The 24,025-nt window shown below is 44.0% G+C and overlaps 1 protein-coding gene across 1 annotated transcript in view; it reads right to left on the reverse strand.

The window, feature by feature from the left end:
* The window catches only part of syt6a (synaptotagmin VIa), a 67,519-nt gene extending 43,708 nt beyond the window's left edge, over positions 1-23,811 (reverse strand). Inside the window, exon 1 of the mRNA XM_030423799.1 lies at positions 23,150-23,811. Coding sequence (XP_030279659.1) covers positions 23,150-23,609 — 460 coding nt within the window. The 5' untranslated portion in view covers positions 23,610-23,811. The remainder of the gene's footprint in view (positions 1-23,149) is intronic.
* Positions 23,812-24,025: the final 214 nt, after the last annotated feature.

Consider the following 24,025-nt stretch of genomic DNA (forward strand, 5'->3'; position numbering starts at 1 on the left):
CGCACTCACACTGCTGCCGTAATGTACAGGTGTACTCCAGGACTCTGTGACATCACAGGTGGGTGTGGTTACAGGTGCAACACAGCACCTTTTTTTGACCATAGTCATCAGTAACATTTTAGCCCTGTTACTTTTTTAATACAACAATTCAGAAACTACAAAGTGATGATGAGTAAAATGTGTGTGAACCTACAGATTTATAAATAAATCAAACATTTATCATCTCATAGCATCAAGGTTTCTTAGCAAGACAGGCTCTAATGCACCCGGACAGACAGTACATTTTTCAATACAGGACTTGTAGCCAGGTAGTTACTAGGGAACGACAGAGGACCTATTTGCTAATTAACCCTCTGAGGTCGACTGGCACGCCGGCGCATTCAAATCACGTGGCCAATTTAAGATGACGTAGCAGCAAGACGGAGCCTCGGTGAGTCTCGGTTCCAACGTATGTGTTGGTGTGGCCTTCAAACTCTATACCAGTTTTTAAATTGTGTTGATAGGCCAAGTAAAACCTGACTTACGATAACTAATGTACGCCATGCTTTTTCGCTAACATTATCGTCATGTTTGCTGCGCGTTTGGTGCAGGAAGAAACGATAAAAACGGGTTTCTCTCACGAAAGTGTTTGCAAGCAAAAAAACATTTGTTAACCAGTAACGCATCATCCATTATTTACACAGTAGCTAATGATTAGTTTATGAAGAAACAAGTGAGGAAGGAATCATCAACAAAGGGGAAAAGGAGACTTGTTAACCAACCGACAGGAGCTCTTGATTCCCAGTGTTTCTTATGTGAAGTGTCTTTTAGAACCGTGTTTTTAATGCGTGGCATCAGTACTTTGACTCTGAATCCATCCTCCACCACATCCCACCAGCAGGGACACAGGGACTCACATCTAAGTGGGGCGAACAAAAGGTCAGAGTTTGGCTCGGCTCCCGCCATTGTCAGCGTGCAGCGTCTGCTTTCCCGCGGCTCTCATGAGGCGCATACAGCCGGCGGCGAGGGACGATACCAGCATCAACATAAATGACCAGGCCTCCTGATTATAAATGCAAAGGACTACAGCAGGGTCGGCCCCCAGCGGACTGGAGGAAATGCTCTGAGGAAAACGAGAAACCAGAGAGGGAGCTGCCCATGAGGTCCAAAGTAATGAGGGTCATGACATGGATCTGCAGCCTTGAAGCGAGGCGCTGGAAGGCCCTGAATATCCATACGGTCCAAGGCACAGGGGCCAGGGTCATTCATAGGGTCATCCATATCTGCCGTCGCCCTCGAGTCTTCACTGTTGAGGGACACGGCCTCGTTGTATCAAGGCACTGATGCAGCAGGTATTTGTTGACGACTACACCTGGAGAAAACATGAGGTGTGCTCTTTTCTTTCTCTCTATATAAACTAGTTTTGACGAGTTTTTGCAGAGAAAATGGTCTCCGTGGTGTTGTTCTCTTTGTGTGCTCGCGCTCCTGAAAAGAGCTCAGCGTGGTAAAGAACTAAAAAGCAATGGCACGACAGGATGAAATAGCTGAAAAACAGCAGCAACCGCAAACCCAAATGGAAAAGTAAGCCATGCCACCCAGGTGGTTTCATAGCCTGGGGAAACCGGGGGCAACCAGCAAACACTCTCAGATATGAGATGTGAAGCTAACGTAGGTGTGGGAGAGCACACAGGCGCCAAGCTGAGTGAAAAGTAAGGTTCACTTCAAAAACGCGCCAGAACCAGCAGACAGAATTTATCCCTGGACAACAGGATGAAGTTATTCTCTTCTGGAGCGGTAACCCGAGCATCTGTAGCTGACAAACATAAGTGGATTAACACTGATTAGGGGGCATTAAGGGCAGATGTCTGCCCAAGAGGCCAAGCTGAGAATGCTGCATAGCACAAGATACACTTGACTGAGGTGTGGCTGGTGCTACAATCCCTCTGTGTACAAGCCACTAAGCCACAGAGACCTGGAGTAAGTGGTTTTACATGTAGTACAAACTTGCGGTACTTGTACATTACTGGATTATTTCAATTTTTCTGAAACATTGCACTAGATTATCTGACAGCTGCAGAGACCGGTTACTGTCCAGATGCGGATTTTACATAAAGAATAGATGAAGTCCATAAAACACACATACTGTAGTTAAATATTAAACCGGCGGTTCTTTTTCCAGCCTGTGACCTCTTATATGGAGCAGTTTTTCTTGTATAGGGGCCGTTTTAAAATGCGTCGCATGTATTTGAGTTTAACTGAAGAGACATTCACATTCTAAACGTCTGAGGATGGAAATACCAAAAAAGATCAGATTATCAAATATTTGTTTTATTCTATATGAGTGTGCATCACAGTATTATACAGAGTTGTGAAAAAAACTCTTCCTCTCTCTTTTTCAATCATATCTTGTGACTCTTAGGAGGGCTGTAACCCGAAGTTGGGAACCACAAGACTGAACTACTTAAAGATATATTACGCAAGAATTCTGCAGCGAATTCCTTTATGCATTTTTGTTCTGTTATGTTCACGTTTCCTCCAGGTTACGGTGCGTTTCATCGGCCCGCCTGACCACCAGTGAAGCTAGTTTGTGTTTATTTGCCCTAAGCTAGCAGCAACAGCACGCAGCAGGGGTGTGTGTGGATTATCATGTTTGCATTTGGGTCAATCACTCACCAGAGGCTCTGGTTCTCCTCTCTGTAACGTTGCGTTCACGATTACATTTTCCCTCCGGCAGTCGACATCACAGAACATAAACACCCAACAATGGAGGTCGCTTCCGCGGATCGCTGCTGCAGTGAGGTTGATAAACGGGAGTGAAGATGAATCCCAAAAGTTTAAAGATAATCTAAAAGATCTACTTCCCTCGATTATGGGAAGAAACCTTTGTGACTTTGGGTGTTTATTCCTCCAGAGCGTCTGGCTCTGCACCTGACTCTCTCCTCCTGAACCGACCAGCTCACGAAATAAATACTTCTTCCACCACTTTCTTGAGTGATTAAGAAATTCTCACTACCTCCCTGATATACTGAACCTGTGTCAAGCGCTCTTCAAGAGGATTACAGATAGATAAAAGAAAAAAACGATGAAGAGATACGCCGATGCTGAGGGCAAGGTGGGGGGCGTGATGTCAGAGTCTTTCCTGTTTCAATCTCTTGACCTGTGCGTGCGTTAAGTCGATCTTATCCAGTATTAAACACCGCCTCGAGCCGTCGGGAAGAAAGCAGTTACAGCTTTTCAATACCAATGTCATGATTTCTCTAATTGCAGGTGAGAGCTTCACCTCACATGCAGCTCCTCAAGCGTCTGATTACACTGTGGCTGTCAGGAGATCGGAGGTGAGCTTATCCCGTGATCAGGTCATACCTCGAGTATTGGAGCCGATCATAAAAACAGTCTGGAAAGTTTCCAGGTTCGTAACTAATCAGTCGTTGTGTGAAGAAATGCATTCCGAAGTCTTGTTTTTGTGGCTGACGTGAAGGAGAAGGGTCACAAATCACAGACAGCGAAGTCAAGTCGTCGCTGTCCGCTGACAGACAGAGTGAATACTCAGCTTTAATGGACGACGCACATTATGAGGCTGCTGAGTGCTCCGGCAGACAGCTTGACACAAACGCCACACATAATAATTACGCACGGGCGAACGAAACAAGACAGATTGCAATGAAAATTCCAAAAAAAGCACCCTGCACGCGTCCAGATCAATCACCCCGCAACACAGCAGGCAGCTTTACTGACCTGGGCAGAGGTGTTGCATCAGAAATGCCAATAGTGATCTCAGAGACCAGCACCTCTTCACCAAACTCCTCTACTGGGGGAGTTCAGGCCGGTTTTGGAAGAACTAAAGCCCCTCGTGGCCCCTTCGACACCGAGTTTACCCGTCTTTGATGGATGTTTCTGACTCAGGATGTTTCCACTGTTTCCCCTTGACACTCTTTCTAGGTCAGCACACAGCTCCGAACCTGCTCAAACCCTCTCCCTGCAAAGAACATTTTGTACTTCCAGGGTACAAAACCGTTCATACTCAATATTACTTTTAAAACTGGTTTCGATGGACCCACCGAACAGACAGGATAGAAGTTCAGGGTTTTTTTTAATTGGGCAGAGGTCGGTACACTGACAATCAGCCCAACAGGCAAAGGTATCCAAATCAGCAGGTGAAAAAGGTTGGTAATAAAGAGGAGAAAAGGTTGAAAACACGCCAGGAACAGTATGACAAGAACCAGAAATCTCACGCCGAGGCAAAGACGACGCGGCACAGGAAGGGAGGGAGGACACGGAGTGAATAAACCCGCAGAGGGAAGACGATGAGACGCAGGTGCAACACATCAGGGCGGAGCAGGTAATCATAAACCTGACTGGAAGTGGAAATGAAACAAGACAAGAAGAAAGTGACCAAAATTACAACAGGGAACACTCTGGAAATATGGAAAACAACAGTTCTCGAGACCGTTAAATCCACAAGAAATGGTCCCACCCATTGTTAGTTTTTAATTAAAGTCAGAAATTCAGTTCAACACGGCAGAAAAACCCTATGATTGCATTGTGGACGGCGGTGAAGCCGGCCGTCTCTGTCTGCCTCCCACCCCTCTGTGGTATAATGACAATTCAAACCTCCTTCACACGGACTTTAATTTTTTATGTTTCAGCCTTCAAGTGCGTTCACATTCCTCGTGCAGCCGATAGATAGGCAATATCTATTGTTTTTTTCGAGGAACAGAGGGGCCATTTTCTGCTGCTGCTGCTGCTGGTTTAATTTCAGATTCTCACTCGCTGCGATTCCTTACCTCTTACACAAGGACGTAGAGTAGCCTAAATATACCCAAGAGGGAGGCTTTTGTGTGGCTCATCCGCTCCTTATCGTTCTCTTCATCATGAAAATGTCAGAGTGGCCTGGCACGGTGCGCTTTAAAAAGGGATGGAGAGAGAAGAGATACTTCACCGAAACCTGGAATTGTGTTGCTAATCCCACTGAGTTGCAGCCAAATACCACAAAATGTTTTTTAGAAATCAGTCATCGCTTCACGTACGCGTGCTTGTACGAGCCTCATCTGTATTTGATGCCGTGTGGAATTGATTGTCAAACCTGGAGCCCTTAATCCTCGCTGATTGATAAGCCCAGTTATCCCTCTTTGAACAAGTGATGTACTAATAAACCTGGATTTGCTTTAGTCAAACTTTAATGGAGCCCCACTTGTCGGGGTTTAACAAAACTTGAGTACACCTGCAGCACTTTGTTTTACAGGGTCGAGTGTATTTACTCTCACTGCAGCTCTTCAAATACAGCAGCAAGACTCAGACTGTGACACTCTACCTAACCCTCTGGTGGCACATGAAGGCCTCTTTGGTTGATATAGAAATAATTGTAATATGCAACATCCATATTTGTTGTCAAAAATGTGTGGTTTGGTTCGGTTTAGGCACAAAACAATACTTGGTTAGGTTTAGGGAAAGATCGTACTTTGGCTTAAACCAACTACGTTCTGTCTCGCAACTAACATACGTGACGTAACTTGTGTTACGTAACGCAAGTGATGGAAGTTTGGGATTTATGTTACGTATGTTAATTCAAATTGCTTTGTAATATAGCTATAAAACGAGTGATTCTTGATGTTTGGTCACCAACCCAATCGCCATAGGAAATGTCTGCCAAGCACATTTCTGCAAAAACAAGAAAAAGAAACTACAAAAAATTTTACATTTCTTTATGTTGCTACTTTGCGTTTGTTCAGGTTGTTTAAGCTGTGCTCATGCTCTTGTTCGGCTTATTCCACCGCTTGATTTGGGTCAGTGTCCATCTTAAAATACCTGAATTGGTCGCCACGCTCACGAATGGAGATGGTCCGAATTCCGTAGACGCCTCAAAAAACCAGTGGAACTGTCCGCAGGTGTTCTCAAATACATCCAGTGGTCGACCCCGCTGACTTGTAATACTGCCACCACGATCCTCTCCACCTCGTGGTGTGAGAGGTGGCCAGTAAGCATTTTGTAATAAAAGTGATATGCCAAGTTTCGTACAGATGTCAACCTAGGACGATTTGTAGTTCACCGACATATTAACTGCTGTTATTGTGTCCTGGCGGCTGGGCTGTGATCACAAACGGGACGCGACCCCTGGTTTCCAGAGGGGAGCGTCGTTTCCTTCTTCGTCAGCCCAGTCCTGTTCCTAGTGTCCTTCCTCTCAGCTCCTTCCCTGCTCCCTTGTTTCCTCCACTCATTCTCCGTCTCTCTCCACCTGCACCTCATCCCCTCGTTAGTTTAATTTGTATTCTGTTTGTAAGTCCAGGCAACTGGTGGATCCTTTGTTCCTCATCTGAATGTGAACACCGCGTGTCCCATTTTCATGTATTCATTACTTGCTCTTCTCTTCAATAATGTACACTGGCTGGTTTTCTTGTTTCTGTAGCCGACTGCCACCATTCATTTGTTTTAATCTTGGAGCGCTGCGCTGCACAACTGCAAGGGAATAAAAGGAAGTCAAAGAAAAATTCTCAAATGGTCTCGAATGTATTGATTCGTGACATTTAAGGCTCTCGGGAGGCGTGACATGCTGAATGTGGAGAAAGCGATGAATACAGACGCAACGTCAGAAAACACTCTGACACATCCACCAGGGTGAAAACTCACCGGGGATGCACTCCGCACAATTCGTGTTTCTAATCAAGCATACATCAGGCGCCTCCCGTCCTCTCAGGTCTCAACAACACATTGGATCTGCTTACGGCCGGTGGCCCCGGCGAGAAAATCTAAGTCGAGTTCAAAGGGAGCCGAGCTCAGGCTGCAGGACTGTGTTCCCCAGAGCCCGACGCTCTGAGAATAAGAAAAAAACCTAAATCGGAATCCACTCAGGTATTCGCCTGAGGAGATTTGATACAGCCCCTCTGAATCCTCTCTCACCTGGACCTGGGAGCCCACTCGGTGAGGACGGGGAAGAGGTTGAGAGGCTGCAGGCGTGAGGGAACGTCGAGGGAGCGGAGGGCGTCTTCTGCTGCTTTAATGAAAAGAAACAGCCACAGGCTCAATTCTCTTCCTCTCTCCGGTGTCACGTGAACTGTATTAATTACATTTCAAAACAATCTCATGTGAGTTTTTCACGGATCGCGTTCTTCTTTAAGTTTATTCGCACGCATCTATTTTTACACATGAAGCGAAGTCAGTGTGTTCAGGTGCTGAATTAATTGATTGGGAGATGAAAAATAACTTTGTTCTCATCATCGTTTATGGCACTTTTTCATAACAGCACATCCACATGTAGCCTTTATTGGATTTGGAGAAGTTAATATGCCGGCGACCCAGAATGCCGAAGTTAAAGGTAGTGTTTGAATTACGTTAAAATCACATGAGAGTCTGATTTTAAATTTTTTATAATGTTTCTTCTTTATTTACATATCCTCCTTTTGTGCCAAGTAAAAACATGGCACAATAAATACATGTTTATGCCATTAAATGCATCAAACATGATAACAGAAATAAATGCACGCACTTGCTAATATGTAAAATTTGACGTAAGTTGATATTTCTGGTTTGTAGTCATGTAACTCTTAACACAAGGGTAGTAATTGCCTTTATATTTGTATACTGAAGCTGCAAGGCATAAAAAAATACAGAATTAATTACGTTTCTGGAAATTTATGGGGGAAAATGCAAAGGGGAAATAAATAAATAAGTTTAAAAAAGAGGAATAAATGAATAAATTAACAGTAAATAAATAGTTTGATACATATAAATAAACACGGAGGCAAGTTCAGCAGAAACATCAATTTATGTCACATTCATTTATATTGTTGTGTTATTTTAGTGCATTTAATTGCGTATGAATTAACTCAGTCCTCCAAACCAGAACTATGAGAATGCGGGCATGAAGTGAGAATCAATTTCAGGACGGCGTCATGTGCATATAAATCAAAGACTCAGTTTCAGGGTTGTTTCAGATACACGAGCTGAGAACATTAAAGCCACTGAATCACTGAAAACCGCATCACGTCCGAGACGTTAACACTTGACACGCGGCGGTAACAAAGGGCGACGGGGCTTAAGAAACGGTCAGTTAGGTCTCAGAGTGATTGTTGTATTTTTAGTCCTGATCCCGACAAAGAGCGATGCACAGAAGCTCTCGGGCCGCGGCGCAGAGGGAGATATCAGCTCCTGATCAAGTCAGGCAGAGGCCGGATATTGCAGGACTTCTCATTCGAGTGGTTGGAGCGTCCTGGGAGATTGTTTCCATTTCCTCCCTCAGACTGACCTGCTCCGCTCTGAATGCAGGGCAGCTCTCCAACACTTCCTCTGTTCAGCACTGGCCCGATGCCACAGGGGACTGTCTCTATAAGTAACGCCCTCCTTTCCAAGTGCATAATGTTTTGCATTGTATTCGATCTTGCCGGCGGACTAATTACCATGTGGCTACGGTAGAACCTGTCGGTGGGCAGAGCCGCTGAACGGGAAGGGTACTTATAGAGTGGATTTACGTGAAGGGTTTTCTCAAAGCTGATTAAATCAGAGTCAGCTGTTAAAAAAGTGAGAGGGAATAAAAACATCTTCAAACCCTTTTACATAAGCGTGTGTAGAGCTGCACAGCTGTGTCACATGTTGGTAACGACCAACTATTTAAAGCTGGTCAAACTAACTTTAGGAGGGGATGTTAAGTCATTATTGTATATACAGTTTGTTGCACTGCCCCCAAGTGTCCGAGATCGATAACACTGATTTAAAAAGTGGAACTCAAACTCCTGCACAGGCTGAGATTTCTATGAATGTGAATTTGACAATAACATGAAATTAATCAACTGTTTGCTTAAAAACATAGTCGACCTAATAATCAATTAATACACATTCAATACAGAGCGTTAAACACACATATGTAAAAATATATCCCCTATTTTTAACAGAGTATAACATCAGTTTTCGACGGTCTTGTGACAAACAGCAGATGCTCAGCAGCGTCTCTTGCTGCAGCTGTCACAAACATGAATATTTAAAAGGACGGACGTAGCGGAAATAGTAATTCACAAACGTGACAGTAATTGTGTTAAATACTGAGGAAGTAGATCTCAGCTTATTGATAAACCTGTATTCATTGACATTTTTGGCCACTTTGAAGCAGCAGAAACTAGTCTTGAACATGACATCGACATATCTTGGCTTGTAAATTCATACTTTGAACCAACCACGGCTTTTTTCTATCATCCAACCTGACCGGCCGGACCGCCCTCTGGGACCAGAGGGAAGAGAGTCAGGATGAGAATCATGTTAATCCATCTTGGACTTTACTCAGGCTGCTCCTGGGTGATGTTTGGTCACAGGAAAATGAAATGCATGAAATTAGACTTTTGTTCCCACATCTTTACAGAGACGTCCGTCCACCAACAATGTTGTTAAACTCTTAATGTGATGATGTAATGTTATCATCACCATCTTGTTGCAGCTGCTTACATTCACCTTGACACACATTTTTTTAAAAATGCACCCTCATAATTTTTTCCTATTGTAACTTCTCATGTATAAATGAGCCATTAATCACTGTACATCTTATGTTTGTGCAGCGTGAAGGAGTTACAAACATTTCGCTCATTTTGCAACCTTGTGTTGTCACCTTGACGGTTAAACCTCAGGCAAACCATGTTCACACATCCAGCAGGTGTGCAGCAACATTACCATTCATTCGCTGTAGTTTCTGGTCACCTGACAAACATTAAGTCCTCTATTTTTGGTCGCTGCCAACACCTGAAAGAAATATCCGGCCCTGCAGCAACAAAAAAGCTCCGCCACGTTCGCCAGCTGGCTAACAGCTAAACGTGTGTGTCTGTAAAACTACCTGCTCAGCATCAAAATGCCGACAGGTTTTTATAGGTTTTTTTTTTTTTTTTTTTTGCTGAAACCAGCTGCAGCCAAACACGACAGTATAAGAGCAGCGAGTGGAACCAACACAGTCGAGTCTCCAGGCTAGGAACAGTTATTAAACAGCCAGTAATCAAGAAAACACATGTACATGTAAAATGAATCAAAATGCAAACGTTGCACTGGCGAAATATCCATTCCTGCTGGACTGAAGTGATCATGACAAGGTGATCTATTGGTTTAATATGGATCCAACATTGTAAAGTGTGGTTCGTGTCTGCAGCTACAAACTTTGACTCTTTACCCAAATAAATATTCAGGGTTTTGTCAGACATCAAACATCTTGTGACAGAATGCGTCTGTCAGGACGTAAATCTGACGATGACGCTCCATTAATCACTCAGTAATGCTTCTCCTCTCTGTCTTCATCCGAACCTGACTCATTGAATTCATAAGCGGCTGTTTGGTCAGTAACAGTCGGTGACAGGTGATTAGTTTCCACGCTGATGGCGCACGGACGCTTCCTCACTGTCATGTCGCACGCATGCACCGCATTCCCCGCGTACCCGACTCGGTTCTTAATTACACGCTTGACTGCGGATTAGCTTGTCAAAGAGGCCGGCTACGATCTACCAGGGGATGAATTACCATCTGTAAAACTTATTTACATAAAGACATTTCCATAAGTGACCCGCAGGTCACCGCTGATAGCTTGTAAATTGGGGTGGCTCATTCCTGTCCGTCTCCCGACACGTCTCACCTGTTGTAATGTTAACACCACACTGCAATGTCTAATTGTCGCGGAAGTGATACAGAACGCACAGCAGCTGTTTACTAGATGATGAAATCCATTAAAAGTCTGCAGTGTGATGCCGACTGGTGACACTTGGTTCGACAGGCTGGTGATTTTCCAGTGATTTCCTGCTGACATCTTGCAGGAAACGATTATGTAATTTGGTATTAATGATGAGAGATCGGGGGAAAAGTGAAAGTTCCGACATATTTTTACAGATTGATTTGTTGCGTTGAGTTTAAAAGCAGTTGGTGTTTCCCTGAAAGAAATGCTCCAATGAACATGCTTTTATTCCTCATTCATAAATTATTGGATACTTTTTTTTATATATATGTTGAACTGCTTGCCTTGTTTGCCTGAGGACAGTTTGTACCCACTGAACATTGATCCTTTAGAGCCCCGCGGGGCTGCTGGAGCTGATTCCAGCTGACTGGAGGGCCCGAGGCGAGGCACGCAATCGACAGGTCACCAGCCAGTCATCGGATTGATGCTGAAGCAGATTTCTATACAGATTTCGATGTATCACAGTATTTAAATTTGCAAAACTTTTATGTTTGAGGTGACTGATCAGTGTCCTTTCAAAGAGAAGAAGAAGAAGAAGTTGCTTTTTCGGCTGTCTTCGTTTTAGCAGATCAATTCCTGAAGAGCTCTCCAGATAAGAGGCCAGCCAGAGTTGTAGTAAATTCAAAAACAATACAGTTCTCTCAGTGGCATATTTTCCTCCCACGTGCCGTTAGCGGTGCACATGACATGAACTTCAAGCGCATGATTCCAACCAAACACGGTCAGGAGTCGTAGTTTCATTCTCACAGTCTTGCACCTTCAGTCAGAATCAGAGAACAAGATATTTTTCCGACACAGCTGTTAATCTTTTCTCGACTGATGAGTCAACCCGGAGAGTTTCAGCGCTCCGACTGTCAGCCACGCAACGCCGTCGAAGGAATAAATTACTTTTGGAAAACCACCTTTCACTTCACAACTCTGAACTTGAGAGGATGTTTTATTACTTATCGTTTCTGCGTTTCATTTGCGAGAGACTTAGTGCCTGTCAAACACAGTTTCACCTTCGCTGCTGATTCATACTAACTTTCTACCAAAGCACTGGGAAATATATTGACTTCACATTGTTATCTTGAGATGAGTCTTTATATGATCTCTGACATGAACACCGTTATATCATGACGTGGCTTTAGCGTCTTTTCCTGATGTCATTTTCTGAGCATACCAAACTGTTCTACTGGTTCTAATGCATGCTGATGATTATTTATCAAATATCTTTTTGTGTTTTTATTTTTGAGCAGGTACTGACACTCATCCCCACGATGTTTTTGCAATATCAACATTGAGGGATTTGGTCAAAAGTATCAAGATATTCGAATTTGAGATATTTCAAAATATCAGGATAAGATATTTGTTTCTAATTATTGCCTAAAAACAATGCCATATTTTGGCTATTTTCTTTTCAAAATGTACTCTTACAAACTTTTTTATACATCCAGCAGAGACACTCAAGTTTTGGAACTCACTTTCTGGTGAATCAGCTCGAATTATTTATATATTTCAGAAAAGTTACACTTCTCATATTTGCATTTCCTAAACTTTCTTGTCACATTGTTGTCCAACCTCTTGCTCCAGAATTAATACATTTCAACTACTTTTGTCACAGAGCACAATCTCTATCTGGATATTTATTATGGCATCTAACAGACAAATGAAATATGCAAATGTTATGGATGCATCTGTGAATGAATAATGGAACATGGCCCCCAGAGTGTGTGTGTTGGAGGGTGATTATAACTTCTTGTTGTCTGGCTGTATGTCAAAAAATACAATCCACCACATATTTTACATTACATGACTCACAGGAGTTGTTGTTCCTTTTATATGTATATATATATATATATATATATATATATATATATATATATAAATAACTCCTCTCCTCTGATCTGTTCTGCCACAGTCTGGTGTACGACGAGGGATAAAAACACAAACCTGGACACGCGGCTGTTTTCACTGTTCAGTGTTTCACTAAAAAACCCGCCGAGCAATTTTCCGCCGGTGGACAAGCTGTAAGGTCATTCCATCAATTCTTGTCAGCTTAGGTAACATCATTTCGGACCAGGCAGCGCCTGCTTTGCAGAGGGCGGTAATATAATAAGGGGATGAAATGTCACAACAGACCTCAAATTGCACCTCTATTTTCCTGTTTGGTGCAAAAAAAAAAAAAGGAGGGTGAAAAAAAATCTAATTCCGTCTTTAGTTTTGATGAAACATGATCACCCGGTTGTTTTCTGCCGCCTCCATGACCCGACTCACACACACAGAAACACGTCGGCACACGGATTGACGCTCTCGCAAATGCAGCTCTCGCACGTAGACGCACTTTTCTGTGCCTCCAAGTCTTTTGTCATGAGGTTGTTATTCAATTTGTCCTCCCCCCCTCCTCCCAGTCTCCCTGATTGTACTTTCTTGTGGGTCATGTTTCCTCGGGGGGGTTGTTAATGGCGGTATAAGTGAAAACACAAAATATAGGAAGCAGCAGAGATTCCAGGAAACGGGAATGATACAGTCGGGACGGATGGACGGCCTCAGGCTCCAGATGTTCTAGGTGCTCGGTGACTAACGCGCTTTCTGGCAGCTCGCGAGCGCCGGATTTATTAGGCTGATACAAAAGCAGTCCCGTCCACAAACTATAAAAAAGATGTATCATGGAGTATTTTATCAACCAATATATAAATTGGTGCTCTTCCCCCCCCTCTGAACCTTAAAATACATTAAGAAAAACATCTTCCATCACTGTCATAACAGAATTGAGGACACTGTTGGCAAAACAACGCTGCGCTGCATACACATCACACCCTTGGTTCGTCCCTTAAGCTTTGGTATTTGTATTTAATTTAGCCTCTCATGCGTGCAGCGTCTCTATCTCATTAGTGAGTTAAAGTTTTAATACAGTAGACCGCCTCCTCATTAGGTTGTCACCGCCTGTGGTCAGTTACAGTTTTAGTCGATATGAAAAAATCTCCCTGCCTCCGTCCGCGGGCAGCAGGAACACCTCACACCCTTCAGTTGACTGGACCGCTTATTGTCAAACATGACATGTACGTCACTCGCTCGCCCGTCCGTAGGAGAGTGACAGCACTGTTTCACTGAGTCACTCCACTTATAGTCCATGCATGTCTGTAAACGCAGTGCGATTTAACGCAAACTTCCCCCCCTGAAGGAATTCTTTTGAAAAATCCGCCCCGAGAAGGAAAACAAAAAAAAAGATTCACCGCGCTCCAGATTTAAGGTTGGTATTTTACCTGGACTGCAACACAGGATGTTGTCATGTGGATCGGATTTGTCGTTTATGTCAGCTCAACAAAGCCGAAAGTGTATTTTTACTCCGTCTTTTATATCATGATCTAAGCGAGAGGTCGTCGGGTAAAAGCAGAGAGAAAAACGCTGTTTGTCTGAGGACGCTGACGAGATGAAAAGGCTTTTATGAAACGGACACTTTTGGATTGTACCTGGACAATGCGGGGGTGTGTTGTCTCGATAGCTTTTTATATTTTGTTTCTATTCTCGTGTGTTTCTGTGTGAAAACCCTCTTTTGTTTGGTTCGGGAACTATTCACACTCTGTGGTCCGCAGCGCTGTGTAATTATGTGCCGCCGAATCCCGCGTGGGGGACGAACAAATCCAATTGTATCACAATCCATTCATCCATTTATTTACTTCACAGCTCCAATTATATCAACAGCGAGCCCTGACATATACTTATTATTTTTCACGTCACTGTACAGATGGAAGAGCCTGCAGTCGATATAATACTCAAAACACCTTTCAGTATAATACAACACATCAGACTGCAGCTTTGAAAATGACCGTAAAGTTAAATAAATAGATTTCACACACCTCTGACACTGTCTGAATGAAAACTTAATTCAGCTTATTATACAAACCATTGTCAGGTTTTTATGCTGGATTGTATTAAATAGAACAGGAGAGTTGCAATAAGGATATTTGTGATAATGTGTAACTGTGCATTAAGATCCTCTACTCAAATGTACCGCAAGGGACCTCGAACTGGTTCTGAAACAGTTTTGTCTTTCTTTAAATCAAAACTAATGCACACACCAACCAGGTGAATATCTTTATGAGACAGGAGGCGGTGATGCTCGTGCTGCTTTCGTCCACAGGGGTCGCCAGAATCAACAAAGTGAAAGCTCCTCGTAGCAGCTTTAAAGTGGTAACCTCACAGATTTCCGTTTCTTTCTCTTTGGTGACAAGATGGCGTTAAGCGACAATTGCTGTTTTTTTGTTTTTTTTTTAACAGAGAAACGGTCCCCGTTCGTTGTTGCAAACCTAATAACCGCCACAAGGAAAATGAAAATCGGATCCTGCTGACAAACACACAACACCGAAAATATAACTCAATCTGTGCGGTGACTGACATTACCCCAAAACAAGGTCCACAATTTAGGTAAAGTAGATTTTATACTTGACATTATAAACTTTAGTGGTATCGACCAGTCCAGGAGAAACAGCAACATCAATATCTCCCCTCAGTCCATTTTCTTATTTCAGTGCTCTCAACCTTGGCAAGGCAACGCTGATACAAACTCCTCGCTGACAGTCGCTTTCCTTTTTAGATCGTTTGCCTTTCTCAGATGTGTTTCTGTGATTTTTTACCTCATTCTGCATTTTAACAGATATTTCTTTACATGAAAATGTCTTTAATACTCCATTAAAAGTAGAAATGAAGGTACAGTTATGTCTTATTTTCAGCAAAATACACTTAAAATATCAATCATAAGACTGGTCTGCAGCAGCGTTACATGACTCTGTATGATGTTTAGTATAATTATGGATCCATCTCTCCTGCCATTGTCCTGATCAGTGTCTTTTACATTTCTCGGTTTTTATTATTTTCTTTGCTGGAACGACAAAGTGTTTACATTGTTCAGCCGTTTAGTGGTATCACCCTGTAAGACTGCACATTCATTTGCGTGATGAAACGTTCAGGCTGCATGTCTGATTCTACACCATCAGCCCTGCCAGCGTGACAGGAGTGTGGGCCCCCGAGGCCGAACGCTTTCACCGTGACAGACAGCTCAACAGCCATTACGACAAAAACAGCAACGCGAACCGAACCAGCCGGCGAAACCCCGAGACAGAAGACGTACACAGAGCTTCGTTAGAACAAGAGGGGGAAATGAGAAGACGCCTGACATCAGTGACACGAGGAAGTCAAATGAGGCAAAGCAAAAGATGAAGAACTATTTTCTCTTCTGCTCTTGGCTCCGACCTAAAAGTCAGAGCAGAGCTGTAATGAGAGCGATACTTTGGAGTGAAGAGTTTGGAGGTCCCAAGAGGCTGGATTAAAAGAGTGTGTGTGCGCGCTAATCGAAGCTACAACACTTACCCAATACTTCTAAAAGTCTTGTTGATGATCAGCTGCTGATGCTGACCTCAGTCGTTAGCACCAAAGCCAACTCTCGGAGCTAATGTTAGTTTGACTAGCTGTCTCTATCTTTCGCGTCCATATCCCTGGTTTTAATGTTGACAAGTTTTGACACAAACGCAATAAGATCTGCTTGCAACAGTTGTCAAAATTGGTGATTGCTTGCTTGCTGTGAATGAGAAGTCTGCTTTTGTCTCCTCCTAGACTCAAATCTAGGACTAAAATCAAGGAACCATTGTTTTAAAGTAGTACTGTATCTTATTTAACGATCACCAAAACCAGTAACTGAAACCGTGTAGATCCAGATCTGTATATAAGCTAGCTCACAGACTGAAAAATCTCCTTTCACGTAAACGTAGCTGTCAGTATGACCAGAGAGAGATTTTCATCTTTTTTGGTCCTTTTTTGGAGCCATGGTGACGGCCATGTTGGTGTCCGTGACGTATATTTAAAGCCCCAGGAAAAGCACAAGGCTTCGAAGCAAGTTTTCGTAGCGGCCAAACCGTGATGCGCTGTGGCCCACAAAGACGTTTTCCCGTAAGCTTACATTTTGAAGGAAAGTCTGTAAATCGCTGTCGCGTCACAACCCCTGCAGAATGACTTTTGTCCAACAACATTCAGAAAGTCTAGAGAAGACGCATGATGAAGTTGTTTTATCCCCCTATCAAGTTAGCCGGGCGCTAAACCGAAAGTTAGCTAGCTTGGTCGGCAGAAGTCTCTAGTCTCTAACACCGAACAACACAGACAGTCATATATTTTCACATCCGGGAAGTTTCTTGGCTTCAAAACGCCACCGAGCAGGTTTCATAGGAATGAACGGGACTCCACCGCCGACACTGTGTTCAGAGTTAAGATAACGTCCTTGCGTCCGTTGAGCGAGCCAGAGTTTACTCTACTGTTCACGACAAACTGTGACTTTCGTGACTATATTTAAAACTGATAAATATCATATCTATGATTCACGGCACAACCTGAATAGATCCAACCGTTACCTCGCTTTCCCCGTTGACTGGTCGGCAAAATAAGGTCCGACGGGGGAAACAGAGGGGGTTGGACTCCGCCTCCCTACAGTAACGAAAAGGGACAGGGCCTAGCGAATGGTCAATAGTGTGTCAGTACTAAATTGTAGTAAAATGCTTTGCTCCAGTGAGGCGGAGAGCAAAGAAAAAAAAAAAAAAATGTCCATCCTCCGTCCTGTGGTGTTCGTTCTGGTCCTGTGAGGCTCTCAGCGGCTCTGCTCGCTCGGGGCCTGATTCTTTAATCAATAAACCGATGTCACCGCTCGATATCTGAGCCGAGACCTCGCCCGGCGCGCTGACCTGGGTATCACACAGCAGGCCGCTACATCACTCATCCACCTAACCCCTTCGTCGTTAAAGGGGCCACTGTGTAGTTCGGGGAGGAGAAATTCAAACTCATGAGGTGCTAACACAAAAACTCAGGAATAATTATCTTCTCTGTAACTGAACGAACCAGCTGGTCTCAGAGGAAAATAAGGTGAGAAGAGTTTGTTTAATAAAAAAATCAGTCAATGACGATCTTTCTCGTCTGATTACACTCTCTACCCCGCAGCTACGTAGTGCACCTTTAATGACACTAATGCTTTTTTTTCCCGCGGAGAGCAGCGTCCTGTCAGACACTTACGCAGTGTGGCATCTCCTGCACCGGGTCCAGGAAGACGGATTTTTTATTATTTATTCATGGAGATGGATTCACATTCAAGATAGTTCCACAGCTGGGGGAGCACGATAACATCACTAGAAATTAGCACCTTCAGGGACGTCCCAGCTGCCGTCAGCTTCAGAATTAAAGTGTTGTGGAGGGGGAGGAAACACCAGAGAAAACCGTCAAGAGTATAAAAGAGATGAAGGCGTTTCCCCGGGTCGAGACGCCGCTCGCAGGCTGCTTACAGATCAGGCGATTGGTATTCCAGCCACTGTCTCGCTTTTTTGTTTTAGCGCATACCTTCTAATGAAAAATGTGTTCCACTTGGCCAGTCATTATTTCCTCCTCCCACCGAACCGACTCGCCGACCTGCGCTCCGCCGTATCCGTTTGATTGTAACCCCGGGTGTCACCGCAACACTCCTACGTAAGATCATCTTCCACCTCCTCGGTCTGAAGAAGGGATTAAAGCTTGGATAAACAAATGCATCCACATAAACCTTTCCTAATGCTGGGATCCATTTCCCTGCCCACCTTGCTTGAGTGAACGCCATCGTTTTATTATTCTAATGATTACAGCAATAAAAAGGCTCGGGGGGGTGGGGGGGCCCTTTGAGGACTGGGCGCTTGGTCTTTTAATGTCAGCTGAGACGGACATTTTTTCCGGGTGTTATCTCCCACAGCAGGGACGGACGGCGTCTCCGGTGTTCTTTTGTGGTCTACGGTGAAATGTTGTATCAATAAAACACAGAGACAGTAGACGGCGGGTATGAATTATTGAAAGGCGCTGTGATTCGGCTGGGGTCCTAATCTCCACCGTGCAGTTAATTTGATGTTCTTGTTTTTCTTGTTTCGAGATTCAACCTGCAATGCACCATCCGTTCCCCCCCCCCCCCCCCCTGCAAATACCACGGACGGAGGGAGAGAGAAGGAGCACACCAGTTGGGGGGAGACTAAATGAACGATCGGCTGATGCTAATGTCCTCCGCCAGCCAGAGGTCTTGTTTAATAAACCTCAAGATGAGATGGGCGTGCGAGAAATAATGTGATCAAAAATAAGCCTCGTCGATTCAAGCCCACACACCTGAAGCTGCGGCTGATAATGAAAGTGGAATGGGTAATGAGGGCGAGCGTGGTGTGTGTGTGTGTGTGTGTGTAGGAGGGGGGGGGGGGTTGTAAGAGGATCCTGCCATTCAGGAGCTACACGAGCTTAAGGGATGTGTTTTGTAACCTGGATCAAGGCTCTGGAGAGAATATCAATATCTAAGGCTGGGAGTTGATCAGTGGGAAATGTTCGCTCAGCAGAGTGTTTCCGACGCTGACCCGAGCTCCCATTTATCTCCCTGAAAATAAAAAAATAAAAAAGTCTTGTGTTGCCTTTTCGCACGCACGGCAGGCGGGTTCCCGGCGCCGGCGACTTACAGAGCTTTGATTGGAACACAATCAGCCAGCTCAGGATTAAACAAATTGGTCGATAAAGACAATGGGTTATTATCTCTCGGCTGCATCAGGACCGGCGAATTAAAGTCCCGGGCTTTCTAATTAGTCGTTCTTATTTTATCATAATCGATTTTTGAAACTACTGAGGGGATACTCAGCCACTGGCGGGGAGAGAGTTCAGGGGGGGAAATTCGCTCCGGTTGAAATGAGTCTGCTATCAAGACGGATATAATAAAAACGGCTGCGCGTTCGCAGAGCTAATGCGCTCTTTTTGCTCCGTCACAGAGGAGAAAATGGGGCAAATTAAAGCCGTGGAGTGTATTTTTCTCAAATCTCCTTAAAAGCTGAAGTAGAGAGAATTATGACAATTACAGAATGGTGAAAGGGTGCACAGTGGACGCGTGTTCGGTAACAAGTTCAGTCATAGTTTCAGCAAAAAAACACTCACAGTTAACGATATTTAAACTTGCAGCAGGCAAAGTTTACACTTCAATCTTTCATGATGTTGTGAATATTAAGTGCGCAATGTCAATTAATGTAATTGCTTTAGAATAATGACACCATATAAACCTCACCCTCACGACCATATTTTGTCTTTCTCCCGGGAGAACGAAGTCTAACCGGCGACACTATTTCTGTTTCTACATGCTCTGACGATTTCATTTAAGCCTGAATGAACGAAGGAACCCGTGATTTGTTCTGTGTTGTTTGTAGTTGCTAAATAATCCAGTTGTCTGAAACTGCAATTCAAATTATAACTGAAATTGAGTTTTTGAGCATTATTCTCTAAGAAATTCAGGAAAATGTTGGAAAATGCGCTGTCTCGCAACGCTAAAGACAGGGAGGAAACAATCCTGGACCCTTTCCTTCATCCGGATCTGAACCAAAACCTATTCGGGTCTATTTTGGGCTGAGAACGAACCCCGATCCAAGTTTCGTCAAAATACGTTCTGTAGTTTTTGTGTAATCCTGCCGACAAACCAACCAACCGTCATACAAATGGACACGGATGGAAACATAACGTGCTTATATGGGAGAACAAAGCGTACTGGTACGCTTAGTGAAGTAACCTCCTCCCACTCGCCATGTGAAAGCTAGTCAGCACGTGTCTCTGCCTCTTTTCCTGCTCATCCATATCATTCAGAAAGTCTCAGGAAACGCGACGCTCAAGTTTCAACATCTTCAAGTAGATTCGAGCACCGTATTTCCTTGTTCCGTCTGAAGAACCGGTCCTACTTGCCACTGATCGGCGCTAACTTTGTGTTATTCCGACAGCTGCGAAGTCACTTGCAGGCTGCAGGAATCTCAGCGCTGTGTTTCGCTCTGCATCATATAAAAAAATGATCCGGCTGTCAAAACTCACAGCCAGCAGAAGTCCTGTAGCCTCTGCAGTCCACATTCAGACTGTGAGTCCAATCACAACATGTCGGCGGGTACGGATGAGTCACGGAGAAACAAACAGACAGTGTCGTCCCCCCACAGGTGAACCTCCATATGTCGAGACGATGCCGATATGTATAGACACGTCAATCTAATGTTGTTTTTTTTATTTAATATTTCTGTTTTAAGTGGCCGTTAAGAAACAGTTTCATCAAGAAGCCCAGGAACAGAAAAAGAGGTGAGTCCATGAGCGAGTTGAGAGGCAGACGCTAATTAAGACGCGCTAACAAGTTATAAAAGACGACGTTAGAAGAGACAAAAACCAAATTATAATGAGAAAGAAACGGTCAGATGTTACCCTTGTGACCAAGAAAGTATACTTTAATGAATCAAAACTGGATCTCAGCTATAGAAAACTTATTACACGTATAGTTTCGCTTTTTTTGGCTTCATTTAAAACGTACTTTTAAAAAGTGTACTTCAATATAGATGTCATAGAATTCAACCTCAAATTACGTGAAACAAATATCCACATCCAGAAATACTTTAAGGGACATTTTAGTGTACTTAAATTGCAAATACTTGGTTGTTATTTAGTGTACTTAAAGAAAGTATCCTGTTCATGGTCCTTTCGTATGTTTTCTTGAGGTTAACTTTAATTTAACTTCCATTGGTGATATTTTAGTAGATTTACAAACACTTTAATGCGCTCATTTCTGTTAAGTTGTACTTCTGTGTGCTCTTCATGCATTGTAAGTGTATGCAAGTGCACTTAATAATTCATCTATAAAATGCACAACTTCCACAAAGATTGTGATTTTTATGGAAGTCCTACATTTTAAGCGAACAAATAAATAGGTTATTTTTCTTATAAACGCGAAAAGCTTCCGCTCCAAACAGAAAACAATATCACAGTGCTGCGGTGTATTCCCATTTTTTCCTGAAGTGCTGACTGAGACATGCAGCGAGTTTCAGGACCTAGTTGAAGGAGGCGAGTCCAGATGTGTCGTCTGGAGTTTTCTTCTCTGACGAGGCGATATTGCAGCATTTTAGCAGCTTTCAGGCGTCCTGTTTGTCGAACGCAGCACTTCCTCTGACCGGATATTTCTCTCTGTGTGATCTATACGGCACCGAAGACAACATATACAAAGAGACATTCCATACAACCCCCAACCTACATTATGAGAAGCAGCTTGTCTTTAGCTCCCATGTGGCAGAAATAATTTACATCAGTGACTCCATAACATGCAATGGCAGTTAATGTCCCCACAGCTCTGCAGTGGACGCCGGTGGCACTGTGATGTACGTTCAATTCCTCCGCTGAGACTGATGCGAGGTGACAGTGGATTTGGTCAGGATCGGTGTGACATGCACTCTGAGAATAGGAAGCACTCCTTGAAAAGAAAAGAAAAAAAAAAAAGGAGCACGACTGATATTTTCCTCTTTGCTGTGCACCTGAAGACAAATCAAATATACAGGAGGAGCACAAATCAGCGCTCACAGACTCGGAAAGAAGGAGAAAGTTACCGGTGTGGAGAAGAAATCTGAAATTAGATGGATGTGTGAGATTGCGGTGATGGTTATCTGGTGTGCAGTAGATCCTGTAATTGGTATGAAATCACATGTGCTGAAAACCACATTTAAACAAAGTGGCTTTTTTTTTTTTTTTCAAAATTGTGCCCTGAATCATTATTTCAGCTCAGCTATCTAAAGATCTCTACACCGCGAGAGCTCAGGGAAGCCTTTGCTTCTTTTTTTTCTTCTTTTTTTCGCCGCGATTCTTCACACACCCTTCGGTCATATCTGGTGTGAGCCGCGTTTTAACACCACGTCCGCCGGTTTCCTCGGCTTTTAGACAGTTGAAGCGACGTTTCATGGATTTTTTTTCGCAAGGCAAAGAAAAGCACGCACTGTCTGCCAGATCCCGGAGAAGAGCTGCTCCGTTAACAATGCATCTGAAAAGGGGGGGGGGGGGGGTATTACAGGAGCTGGAGCCCAGCACAAGTGCCAAAGCAACAGCTGCGCAAGGGCTGCAACAGATGTGTAAATTAACCCTCATGAATAAGTCAAAACTCTAATCCAGGAAGTGTTTGGAACTCTATTATCATGTGTTCGTATTTGTTGTTTCAGCCGTGCACTTCTGCAAAAGGTTCTGTTCGTTTTCCCGTCTCGTTTGCTCTGTAAGCCTGAGTGGTCAGGACAGCATCAGCTGGCATTAGTCAGCCTCAAGGCTTATCTGTTAAAGGTATAGAAGCTGTGCTCTCTGGAGCAAACTGGGCGGTCAATGTGAGTTTGTTTTATGCACCTACTGCTCTCTCTGTTGCCCCGGGGGTCAGAAAAACTCATTAAGATGTATTAATGGCTCCGTCTGAGCAGCCATGATCTCTGACCGCACATGTGGTAAACAGGAGGAGAAATAAATAAACCCCTCATTTAAAACGAGGCTACTTTTGGCGTGCACTTACACGCTGTGGATAGTAAAAGCATTTCAACACATAATCCCTTTTAAATCAGCAGTGGAGCTCTTTTTTTTTCTTCAAAAGCACACACGAGGAAACGCTGCTGGCTCTCACTCAAAAAATAAGATGCAGGAGTTAATTATGGTTCTTACCCGGATCTTTGTGGTCAGAGCTGTGGCTGGACAACAGGGAGAGGTAATCCTGACAGGTGTCCTGATCCAGCAGCGTGCTGTTGTGGAGGCACAGGTCAACAATCAGGGTCACAGCTCTCTGACAGACCATGTCATACTCCTCTCGGTCAGAACTCATGCTCCCAGCAGCATCCTCAGCCGTCGTGTGCTCATCCAAGGGGACTAACACACCCACACACACACACACACACACACACTCGGCAGCCTGGCATGCAGAAGATAAACGCAACTTGTCTCCGTCCTCATTCTCCTTCTTCTTCTTCTTCCTCTTCCTCTTCCTCAGTCTGGCAAGTCTGTTTACACACAAACACAACCGACCGAGTGTGCATGCGTGTTTGTGAGTGAGTGGGTGAGCGAGTAAGTAAGTGTGCTTCAGTGTGTGCATGTGTGTGTGTCGACGGGCCGAGGTTGTGAAGTGCATTTACATGTTGTTTGTGTGCTGTGACATAAATGTGTGTGTCAGTGTGTGTGTGTGTGTGCCATAATGTGTAAGGACTTAATGAATCACATTTGCCCTCAGGTGATGTAAGGACTGAATTATTGCATCACATATTTACTGAAAGAAGCCACTCGGATGAGACAAAGCATTCAGCGAGCAGCCCTCCACATGCGACCAGGCACCAGAGCCGAATGACCCCCCCATCCCTCCTTCACCACCCGTCTCTTTATCGCTCCCTTTTTCCACATCACTCCCTCACACACACACACACACACCCCCACCCTCCTCTCAGCTGAATATAACCCCGCCACCACCACCACCACCACTCCGGCTCCGAGTGTGCTCAAACCAAAATAAAAACATAACGACCACTGGGCTTGTTTTTCTCAGGTTTGACT

The sequence above is a fragment of the Sparus aurata genome, chromosome 7 (genome assembly GCF_900880675.1).
Source record: "Sparus aurata chromosome 7, fSpaAur1.1, whole genome shotgun sequence".
NCBI classification, from domain to species: Eukaryota; Metazoa; Chordata; class Actinopteri; order Spariformes; family Sparidae; genus Sparus; species Sparus aurata.